The sequence below is a fragment of the Eschrichtius robustus genome, chromosome 5, assembly GCF_028021215.1.
Source record: "Eschrichtius robustus isolate mEscRob2 chromosome 5, mEscRob2.pri, whole genome shotgun sequence".
Lineage (NCBI taxonomy): Eukaryota > Metazoa > Chordata > Mammalia > Artiodactyla > Eschrichtiidae > Eschrichtius > Eschrichtius robustus.
The window spans coordinates 55,717,085-55,729,458 of NC_090828.1; the positions used below are offsets into that span (position 1 = coordinate 55,717,085).

The 12,374-nt window shown below is 39.2% G+C and overlaps 1 protein-coding gene across 2 annotated transcripts in view; it reads left to right on the plus strand.

Moving 5' to 3' along the window:
* The window catches only part of PDE11A (phosphodiesterase 11A), a 464,603-nt gene that overhangs the window by 82,482 nt on the left and 369,747 nt on the right, over positions 1-12,374 (plus strand). For both annotated transcript variants that reach the window (XM_068543893.1, XM_068543892.1), the window contains exon 2: positions 3,916-4,074. In XM_068543893.1, the coding sequence (XP_068399994.1) occupies positions 3,916-4,074 (159 nt within the window). The remainder of the gene's footprint in view (positions 1-3,915; positions 4,075-12,374) is intronic.

A 12,374-nucleotide genomic window follows, 5' to 3' on the forward strand; every position in this document is an offset into this window, starting at 1 on the left:
GACAATTGTTCTCATGTGAGAATCAGCTATGAGCATTTAAAATCAATTAAAAACCAATGCTTCATATTGATTGATTCAATTTGGGATGGGGTGAAGCCCAGGCACTGGTACTTTGAAAACCTTCTCATGTAATTCTCACATGCAGCCAGGGTGGAGAACCACTGATTTTAGGTTGCAGGATATACCTCACTGGTTTATCAACCTTCTTGACTTTCTTTATATGTGTAGACTTTCACCTTCATCTCAAACTTCCCCATTCCAGTAAATGGCACTTCCATCTATATAGTTTCTCAAATTAAAACCTGAGATTCATTCTTCTTTCTCTAGACCCCCATCACCAACCAATTCATTAGGAAGTACTGTAGACTCAACATATCCATCTATTTTTCCTTAGCTCCATTGCGTTTCTTTTAACCCAGACCATCTTCTTGCCAAACCTGGACCACTGAAATTTCCTTACTGGTTTCTCTATTCCAACCCTATATCATCTTCCACAAAGTTCTTAAACTTTTTATTATAAAATATTTCAAACCTTTAGACCAGAAAAGACCATCAAAGTTTATAGAATTTTAGCATTGTACTACATTTGCTTCACAGTTTTTTTTTTAAAGAAGGAAAATTGTGTTGTTAGAGTTGAAGCCTCCCTCTACCTCTCCCTCATGCTGTTTCCTCCCTTCCTCCCTGGCGGTAACCACTTATATCAATTTAGACTTTATTATTCCCATGCATTCGTTATACTGTTGCTACATGTATGAATCCATACATAATATTTAGTATTGTTTTTAAATTTTGGTGGTATTATATACATGGTATCAGATTGCAGCTTGTTTCATTTAACATGTTTTTGATGTTTGTTCATGTTAATACAAGTAGCTTTAGCTTATTCCTTTAAATTGTATAGTATATCAAAACAAGACATCATAATTTGTTTATCCTTCTATTGACCAATATTCAAATGATTTCCAGTTTTTTTCTTTTCATAGTTGATGTTGCAGTAAACATTTGTGCATCTCTCTTCTGTACATGTACAATAGTATCTCTAAATATATGCCATGGAGTGAAATGTGGGGCCTTAGGGCCTTTTCAACTTTCTAATATTTTGCATAATTACAACACAGTCTTTAAAAAAAAAAACACCTATTACTCAGGAAAAGTGTAGTGGAACACCTCTAGTAAGCCAGTATGAAGTAGTAAATGAGAAATAAAAGCTTTGCTCTCTCAGATCTTATATACCAGTGGTGGGAGAACAAATAACTAAGATGATGATTTCAGAGAATGCTAAGTGCTGCATAATGAATCATAGCATCCTTCTGCTTCAAGATCTTCAGTGATTTTCCATTGCATTTAGGAATAATATAACTCCTGTCTGGTCCTGTAAGACTTGGTACCATCTGGCCCCTGCCTTCCTCTTCCATTTTCCCTTTGGCTTCCCGTGCTCTTGCCTTTGACCTTTGAGTTTTTGGAAATTACTAAGCTTTTTCTTGCTTCAGGACCTTCACGTGTGCATTGTTCCAGGTTCCTGGAACGTTTTTCCCACCATTATTTGACTGGCAAATTATTACTCGTGACTCATGTCACAGCTTACTTGTCCTGTCTTCAGAGAGAACTTCCTTGATCCCCATAAAAATAGGTTCCTTCTTTTGAGTCTCTCTCGTGGCACCTTGTCTTTTCCTCAGTATCACTTAGCACAATATATGATTATACATTTATATGTCATCTGCCTCACCTACTGAATTTCAAGTTCACTGAAGGCAGGGATGATGCCTCTTTTGTTTCCTGCTGTATCTCCTAGCTCACAGCCTGACACATAATGGTTCCTCAGTGAGTGAAAAAAAAACTAATACAAATTAGTGTTTTTCTGAAAGTTTAGTTGCAGGCTCGTCTTGAGCAGGAGATTTGGTTTTGTCTGGGTTTTGATTCCCCTCTCTCCTGAGGGCTCCCCTCTCCCTAACTAAGGGTTTAGAATGGCCTCCATAGGCCCCAGACCAGAATCAGGCCTTATTACAAAGAGGGTTCCTGTTCTTTTGATATTGGGGATATCACAGAGGTCTTTTGATATTGGGGATATCACAGAGGTCTTTTGATATTGGGGATATCACAGAGGTCATAGAAGCCCAGCACTGTTTGGTCTTGAAGTTATCACCTTGTCTGCAGCCGGCCTTCCTAGGCCCTCAGTCAGATAAAATTCATAGCTCTCGATGGTGGTTGACAGCAGTGCTTTGTTTTTGATTTTTAAGCCTCTTTTAACAAGGAAATATCAAGATCATTGGGAGACGCCTCACTTCAGCCCCTGGCTTGAAACAGTGAGCCTGGATCCAGTTTATCTTCTTCCTTGGAATGTTTTTAGTCCCTATTACCCTTTTAGGAGCCAGTCTTTTCTCTCTCTCGCTCTCCTTTCTTCCTTCTTTTTCCTCCCTTCTCTTCCCTTCCTTTCCTTTCTTCTTTTTCTTTTTTTTTTTTTTGGCCCACTCGGCATGCGGGATCTTAGTTCCCCAACCAGGGATCAAAACCATGCCCCCTGCAGCGGAAGCACAGAGCCTTAACTACTGGGCCACCAAGGAAGTCCCTCTCTTTCTTTCTTTCTTCCTTTCTTTCTTCCTCCCTTCCTTCCTTCCTTCCTTTTCTTTCTTTCTTTCTCTTTCTTTCCATTTGAAAGTAAGTTGAAGGTAGTATGACATTTCACCTCAACGTACTCTAGCATGTATATCCTAAAAATAACATTCTCCTACATAATTACAATACCACTATCACACCCAAGAAAATTTATATTGATACAATGATATTATCTAATGTAAAGTCCTTGTTCAACTTTCTCTAATTGTCTTCCTCCCAAATTGCATAACAATTTTCAATGAAGGATCTCACATTTCATTTAGGTTTCAGGTCTCTTCAGTCTTCTTTAAGCCAGCACAGCTCCCATGGCTTTATTTTTATTTTTAATTTATTTCATCTCTCATGATACTGACATTTTTGAAAAGTGCAGGTCAGGCTTCTGATAGAATGAGCAATAATCTGCATTTTTCTTAATTTTCTTTTCCTGAATGATCAGATTCAGCTCTTTAACAAGAACATTCCACATTCTTCATGACGTTGTGTCCTTCTTATTGCATCACATCAGGAGGTGCGCGTGGTGCTGTTTTGTCTCATTAATGGTGATGCTAAGTTTGATTACTTGTTTAATATGATGTCTACCAGATAATGATAAAGACATCTTTTTCTCTTTGAATTTAATGAGGCACTTTGAGACTAAGTGAATACCCTGTTGAATAACAATTTTTCATCCAATGGTATTGGCATCTATTGATGATTCTTGCTTGTATCCATTATTGTATCCGTAGTTGCAAAATAGATATTGTATAATTTTATCAGTCCTTCTACATTTTTTAGCTGACATTCTGTAAAGAAGCCTTTTACCTCCTCCCTACCCACCACATTAAAAACATTTTTAAAAATATTTAAAATGTATCAGTATGGGCTCATAAGTTCTATTTTTTTCACAGGATCATTTTGACCGAGGAAACATTGCTTTTTCTGCATACTTTTTCATAATGCTTAATATATATTTCTTATATGATACTTCATAGCCAGTTGTCTATGTGAAATGACATATTTTAATAAATAGCACAGTGTGAAGTTCTATTAAAACCACTTGCCCCTTCCCCAATTTTGATATATTGTTGTAGTGGGGTTTAAAGTTTCTCTCCTCGTTTACCATGGTTAAAAACTATGGTGGTGATTTATTTTCATTTATGTTCCTTTGGTGAATTCAACATGAAATCAAATCTATTCTTGATATTAAAAATCCGTGAGGTGAAGTTCCCAGTGATAAGGTATCACACACAGAAACATTCTCTCTCCTTCTCCCTGACAACAATGCAAATGCAGTTAATGATGCCCTCTCTGTCTTATTTTTAGGATCGAAGATTCAATGATGAAATTGACAAGCTAACTGGATACAAGACAAAATCATTACTGTGCATGCCTATCCGAAGCAGTGATGGTGAGATTATCGGTGTGGCCCAAGCAATAAATAAGATTCCTGAAGGTGCTCCATTTACTGAAGATGATGAAAAAGTAAGATTTCATGCTTTTTGTGACTTGTACTTTCCTTCTTGATCATTGATTGCTATTCTCCCTGAAAAGGACAGGAATTCTGTGAATAGCTGTTGGATTAGCCCATTCATGGATCAAAGAGCTTTTTCTCATATTACACGAAATGTAATGGGAGTTTTTTGCTATTTTGTAGAATGTGGTATAATTGAAAATAATTACTTCATCTTCTTCTTAGCTTACTTTTCATTGCAAGCCTTAGTAGTATTCTTGTTATTCCCTAGTCTTTTTTTTAAAGATTTTTTTGATGTGGACCATTTTAAAATTTATTTATTTATTTATTTATGGCTGTGTTGGGTCTTCGTTTCTGTGCAAGGGCTTCCTCTAGTTGTGGCAAGCGGGGGCCACTCTTCATCGCGGTGCGCGGGCCTCTCGCTATCGCGGCATCTCTTGTTGTGGAGCACAGGCTCCAGACGCGCAGGCTCAGTAATTGTGGCTCACGGGCCCAGTTGCTCCGCGGCATGTGGGATCTTTCCAGACCAGGGCTCGAACCCATATCCCCTGCATTGGCAGGCAGATTTTCAACCACTGCGCCACCAGGGAAGCCCCTATTCCCTAGTCTTTATCTTCCTTATAAATAAGCTTTTTAATTGAGGATCACAGCACTACCACACATGGCCCAGGGAAAGATAGGGGAGATAGGAAGATTCCTGTGTTTCAGAAGCTCAGCACTTTCTCTTATATTTTCATAACTACTGTGAAGAATTGTTTTCTCAGTTTTTACATAAAAATCTCAATAAAATGAATGTTTTTAATTGTTATTCCAAATTGCTAATAAAAAGAACATTGTGTCCATGAAGAGCAGTTGGCCTTGGTAGAGTGATGTACTTTTTGCTCTGAAATTTTGAGTTCTCTCACCAGCATTTTATTCACCAGCTCATTTTAAAGAGAGACCTTCAAAGACCTGAAGTTCTGGCTTTGAATCTCTTACCTTCATATTGAATAGAATCTGGTGGAATATTTATAAGATTTGTGGTAAAAGCAAATCTCAAGTTAGTTTGTTTAAGTTTGATGACTGCCATACTCTTACTTGATTATAAAAGACACTTTATAATTTAACCTTCTGGCTGTGAGGTTACTATTTGCCAGTGCTGATTACTAATGCATTAAATTAATGCAAATGTTCTGGTATAAAAGGTCAACATAAAATATGATTATAAGGAGACAAGATTTTTTAAGTGTGAAGAGAGTCCTTTATTGAGGTCATTTCTGTAGTCAAATTTGAACAACCCAGATCCCAGAAAATGTTTATAAACTCTTAGAGCATGATAGGACCTCAGGCAAGGTCTTACCAATTCAATAATCAACTACAGTGTTCAAGGCACTTGTGTTGGGGCCATAGGAGACAAAGATAAATCCCAGATGTGCTATGCCATGCGGGAACTGCACAAGGAAGAAGGCAAGGTCAGCAGTAAGATGTTCTAGGACATGTTGTGAGGGCCTAGGAAAGGGAGGATGAGTCTTACTTGAAGAATCTGAAGAGGCTTTGATCTAATCTCTGAAGAAAGTGTAGGCTTCCCTAAGACAGCCAAGTGAGAAGGTGAGGCTGTTTAGGAACGTATAAAATGTAGTCTATCTCATTCACTATGCAAATGTTTCCATGGGATGTACAGATAGAACAAAAATTTTATTTTGTGCATTTTGTACCGAAGATGACAGAGTCCTATAATTATGTGCCTCTTATAAGGACTTAGATAGAAGGATTTGAGCTTTGTCTTTCCAAACATAACAGCCACATGCCCACAACATCTCCCAAACCGTTGAGTTTATACACAGATATTAGTCCTGCCTTCACTCTGTCTCCTTCATTTAAGAGGATCCCATTATATATTTAATTTTCATCTATGATTCCATTTATGTTAGATTTGTTTTCTGGACTTTTCTCATTGGATTTATACTTATGATATAGGGCTTCATGAGCTCTGGACGGTTTAAAAGGAAGGTATGCGCAGAGCTTTGTCCCTGTCTTGAACAGCATCAATGCTTAGCTGTACTGAGTACGAGAGCTGGGACTGAGCTCCAGCTCGGCAAGAGACAAGCAGCCTGCTCTGGGTGAGCCACTTAACCTCTGACTTTGTTTCCTCTTCTGTTGACTAGACTGTCTACCATTCTACAGTATGAGAATTCAGTAATCATTAACAAATACTTTGCAAAATATAAGAAACTTGGCAAATGTAAACATAAACTTTTTTTTTAAACTATCATTTTCCCAAAGAGTTTCAAAATGTTATTCTATATTTGTCACTTATCCCCAGCCAATTTATTTCTTAGGTTTAACTTCATTTGAGTATTTCCTTGCTCAAATGTTATATTTTTTCTCCTCTGCAATTATCCCATGTGCCCACAGTAACATTTTATTTTCCAAGCTCTACGATTTCCTCACCTGATTAAAAACCCTACTTTAGTCTCACTTCTTGGGAAAAAAACCTTACCACTTAGGGCAGGTAGGTTGTATTCTTGCAGGTGACACTGGATGGAGAATATTTTTATCTCAAATTTTGTATCTGGCTCTTTCCTGCAAGAATTCTATATATTGTAAACCAAACAGGAGTGGTGAAGAAGAAAAGCAGAAAACAAAATCTAGAAATGATTAATGGGAAAGAACAAGATCTAGAAACATTTTTTCAAATAAGAGAAAACATTGTGGCATAATGGGTGCATACAGTCCAGATAGCGAGTCTACCTGGGTTGAAGTTCCATCTCGGCCATAGCCTGTGTAACCTTGGGCAAGTTACTTAGCTTCTCTATGCTCCCATTTCCTCCTTTTAGGAGAGAAATTATAATAATAATACATATCTCCTAAGGCTGTAGGGGGTTAAATGAGAAAATACAAGGAAAGAACTTGGAAAAGCACCTAGCACTTAGTAAGTCCTCATAAAAGATTAGCTTTCACTGATACAACGTTAATACATGTAAGATACAGTCAGGTCTCAGTTAAGAAATTACCTTTGTATAATTTAAGTCTCTAAGTTTTTATTAAACACAATCTATATGCCAGTTTCACTGTTGGAGTTTCAACAACGAAGTGAGGGATATACTTCTTTATAAATTCACAGTTCTCTTGTGTGATTGTTTATGCACATACTGTTTTACTTGATTGTGCAAGATTATGCTTATACCAATTTGTATTCTACTTTTTAAAGTAATTTCTTACATACGTGTCCACATGTGAATGTAGTCTACATTTGCCATTTTTAGAGATTATAAAGTTTTCTTCTTTTTCTTTTTCTATGTAGTCTAGCTTGCACAGTCATTGTCCTATTACTGGAAATGGGTTGTTTCCAGTTTTTCACTAACACAAATAGCCCCTGAATGAACATCTTGAACAAGTCACCTTTTTCTTTTGTGATATTTCCTTGGGGTATATTCTAGAGAAGGAAATTACTGAGTCAAAGGGCAAGAAAAGTTTTATAGCTCTCATTCCAAGTTATCAGATAGCTTTTGGAAATACCGAACCCATTTACAACAGTAGCAACATACATATACCTCTCTTCACAGAGCCCTGACAGGTTTGTTCAATTCACATTTAAAAACTCAAATTAGTTTGCCTTAGTCTCCTAGGCAGGCTTCAGAGAACCTCCTCCTGCATTTACCAGTATAAACTCCAGCAACAGAAGTTTCAGTGTTGCCTGCAAGTAAGGAAACATGGGAGGGAAATGGAAGCACAGTGTTTAGTGTTAGGTGAGGGACACCAGATCAGAGAGCCTTTGGGGCAGGTTCAAGTCTTTGCCTGCTACATGTTAGCTCAGTGACCTTGAGCAAGTTGCCCCATCCCTGTTAGCCTCAGGACCTCCTAGCATTGTGAGGAGTAAAATAGAGCACAGACGTAAAGTGCTTAGGGTAGCACTTATTATCAATAAATGAGCTTCATGAAATCTCACCATCTACTTCAAACCCAAAAGAAAATAATTTGAACCCTATTTGTTATTTTACTTTATACATACAACTGCTATGTCATCATCCATATGGGTAGTGGTAAATTTATTGCACAATGTGATTTGTATGTCCTGATATCTTAAAATGTCAACTTCTGGAGACTATCAGCTGTGTTATGTTTGGTGTAATTCCAAAACATTTTGCAATATTAGAATCAGTAAATTATTTGCCTGAGATAAATTAAAAATTAAATGTGGTGCATTCATTTCTAGTCTATTTACATCCCTAACATAATTGTCCATAGGATCATATTGTGTTTCTTGAAAATTCCATACATACCTAAGTTTCAGTGACTGTGCTGTATCATGTAATAGTTGATGGCAGCTCCTAGAAAGGTCATCAAGACCATTTCCCACCAACCCTGCCCTCATCCAATGCAGGAATCCACCTGACAGATGGTCATCCAGGCTCTGCCTAGAAGCTTCCCTTTCAATGACTTTAAAATCATCATGCTCAGGGCTGGGCTTCAAGATGGCAGAGGAGTAAGACATGGAAATCACCTTCATTCCCACAAATACATCAGAAATACATCTACATGTGGAACAACTCCTACAGAACACCTACTGAATGCTGGCAGAAGACCTCAGACTTCCGAAAAGTCAAGAAACTCCCCACGTACCTGGGTAGGGCAAAAGAAAAAAGAAAAAACAAGGACAAAAGAATAGGGACGGGACCTGCACCTCTGGGAGGGAGCTGTGAAGGAGGAAAAGTTTCCACACACTAGGAAGTCCCTTCACTGGTGGAGACGAGGGGTGGCCGTGGGGGAAGCTTCGGAGCCATGGAGGAGAGCGCAGCAACAGGGGTGCGGAGGGCAAAGGGGAGAGAGTACCGCACAGAGGATCGGTGCCGACCAGCACTCACCAGCCTGAGAGGCTTGTCTGCTCACCTGCCGGGGCGGGTGGGGGCTGGGAGCTGAGGCTCGGGCTTCGGAGGTCAGATCCCAGGGAGAGGACTGGGGTTGGCTGCGTGAACACAGCCTGAAGGGGGCTAGTGCACCACAGCTAGCCGGGCGGCAGTCCGGGAAAAAGTCTGGACCTGCCTAAGAGGCAAGAGACCATTGTTTCAGGGTGTGCGAGGAGAGGGGATTCAGAGCACCTCCTAAACGAGCTCCAGAGATGGGCGCAAGCTGCAGCTACCAGCACGGACACCACAGACGGGCATGAAATGCTAAGGCTGCTGCTACAGCCACCAAGAAGCCTGTGTGCAAGCACAGGTCACTATCCACACCTCCCCTCCCAGGAGCCTTTGCAACCCGCCACTGCCAGGGTCCCATGATCCAGGGATAACATCCCCAGGGGGAGCACACGGCGCATCTCAGGCTGTTGCAACGTCACGCCAGCCTCTGCCGCCACAGGCTGGCCCCGCATTCTGTACCCCTCCCCCGCCGGGCCTGAGTGAGACACAGCCCCCTAATCAGCCGCTCCTTTAAACCCGTCCTGTGTGGGTGAAGAACAGATGCCAGAGGGCGACCTACACAAAGAGACGGGACCAAATCCAAAGCTGAACCCCAGGAGCTCTGTGAACAAAGAAGACAAAGGGAAATTTCTTCCAGCAGCCTCAGGAGCAGTGGATTAAATCTCCACAATTAACTTGACGTACCCTGCATCTGTGGAATATCTGAATAGACAACGAATCATCCCAAAACTGTGGTGGTGGACTTTGGGAGCAACTATAGACTTGGGGTTTGCTTTCTGCATCTAATTTGTTTCTAGTTTTATGTTTATCTTAATTTAGTATTTAGACCTTATTATCATTGGTAGATTTGTTTATTGATTTGGTTGCTCTCTTCCTTTTTTGTTTTTATAAATATATATATAATATATATATTTTTTCCTTTTTCTCTTTTTGTGAGTGTGTATCTGTATGCTTCTTTGTGTGATTTTGTCTGTATAGGTTTGCTTTTACCATTTGTCCTAGTGTTCCGTCTGTCTGGTTTTTTTTTTTTTAGTATAGTTTTTAGCGCTTGTTATGATTGGTGAATTTCTTTTGTGGTTTGGTTTCTCTCTTCTTTCTTTCTTTTTTTTTTTAACTTAAAAATTTTTTTAATAATATTTTTTATTTTAATAACTTTATATTTTTTTAATTTATTTTTTATTTTTTACTTTCTTTCTTTTTCTCCCTTTTCTTCTGAGCTGTGTGGCTGACAAAGTCTTGGTGCTCCGGCCAGGTGTCAGGCCTGAGCCTCTGAGGTGGGGGAGCTGAGTTCAGGACATTGGTCCACCAGAGACCTCCTGGCCCCGTGTAATATCAAAGGGCCAAAGCTCTCCCAGAGATCTCCATCCTAATGCTAAGACCCAGCTCCACTCAACGACCAGCAAGCTACAGTGCTGGACACCCTATGTCAAACAACTAGCAAGACAGGAACACAACCCCACCCATTAGCAGAGAGGCTACCTAAAACCATAATAAGTTCACAGACACCCCAGAACACACCACCGAACATGGTCCTGCCCACCAAAAAGACAAGATCCAGCCTCATCCACCAGAACACAGGCACCAGTCCCCTGCACCAGGAAGCCTACAGAACCCACTGAAACAACCGTACCCACCGGGGGCAGACACCAAAAACAAAAAGAACTACGAACCTGCAGCCTGAGAAAAGGAGGCCCCAAAGACAGTAAGTTAAGCAAAATGAGAAGACAGAGAAATACACAGCAGTTGAAGGAGAAGGGTAAAAACCCACCAGACCAAACAAATGAAGAGGAAATAGGAAGTCTACCTGAAAAAGAATTCAGAATAATGATAGTAAAGATGATCCAAAATCTTGGAAATGGAATGGAAAAAATACAAGAAACGTTTAACAAGGACCTAGAAGAACTAAAGAGCAAACAAACAATGATGAACAACACAATAAATGAAATTAAAAATTCTCTAGAAGGAATCAGTAGCAGAATAACTGAGTCAGAAGAACAGATAAGTGACCTGGAAGATGAAAGATGGAAATAACTACTGCAGAGCAGAATACAGAAAAATGAATGAAAAGAATTGGGACAGTCTCAGAGAACTCTGGGACAACATTAAATGGACCGACATTCGAATTATAGGGGTCCCAGAAGAAGAAGAGTAGAAGAAAGGGATTGAGAAAATATTTGAAGAGATTATAGTTGAAAACTTCCCTAATATGGGAAAGGAAATAGTCAGTCAAGTCCAGGAAGCACAGAGAGTCCCATACAGGATAAATCCAAGGAGAAACATGCCAAGACACATATAAATCAAACTATCAAAAGTTAAATACAAAGACAAAATATTAAAAGCAGCAAAGGAAAAGCAACAAATAACATACAAGGGAATCCCCATAAGGTTAACAGCTGATCTTTCAGCAGAAACTCTGCAAGCCAGAAGGGAGTAGCAGGACATATTGAAAGTGATGAAAGGGAACAACCTACAACCAAGATTATTCTACCCAGCAAGGATCTCATTCAGATTTGACGGAGAAATTAAAACCTTTACAGACAAGCAAAAGCTAAGAGAATTCAGCACCACCAAACCAGCTTTACAACAAATGCTAAAGGAACTTCTCTAAGTGGGAAACACAAGAGAAGGAAAAGACCTACAATAACAAACCCAAAACAATTAAGAAAATGGTAGCAGGAACATACATATTGATAATTACGTTAAATGTAAATGGATTAAATGCTCCAACCAAAAGACATAGACTGGTTGAATGGATACAAAAACAAGACCCGTATATATGCTGTCTACAAGAGACCCACTTCAGACCTAGGGACACAAACAGACTGAAAGTGAGGGGGTGGAAAAAGATATTCCATGCAAATGGAAATCAAAAGAAAACTGGAGTAGCAATTCTCATATCAGACAAAATAGACTTTAAAATAAAGACTATTACAAGAGACAAAGAAGGACACTACATAATGATCAAGGGATCAATCCAAGAAGAGGATATAACAATTGTAAATATTTATGCACCCAACATAGGAGTACCTCAATACATAAGGCAAATGCTAACAGCCTTAAAAGGGGAAATCGACAGTAACAGAATCATAGTAGGGGACTGTAACACCCCACTTTCACCAATGGACAGATCATCCAAAATGAAAATAAAGAAGGAAACACCACAAGCTTTAAATGATACATTAAACAAGATGGACTTAATTAATATTTACAGGACATTCCATCCAAAAACAACAGAATACACTTTCTTCTCAAGGGCTCATGGAACATTCTACAGGATAGATCATATCTTGGGCCACAAATCAACCCTTGGTAAATTTAAGAAAATTGAAATCGTATCGAGTATCTTTTCTGACCACAATGCTATGAGACTAGATATCAATTACAGGAAAAAAACTGTAACAAATACAAACACA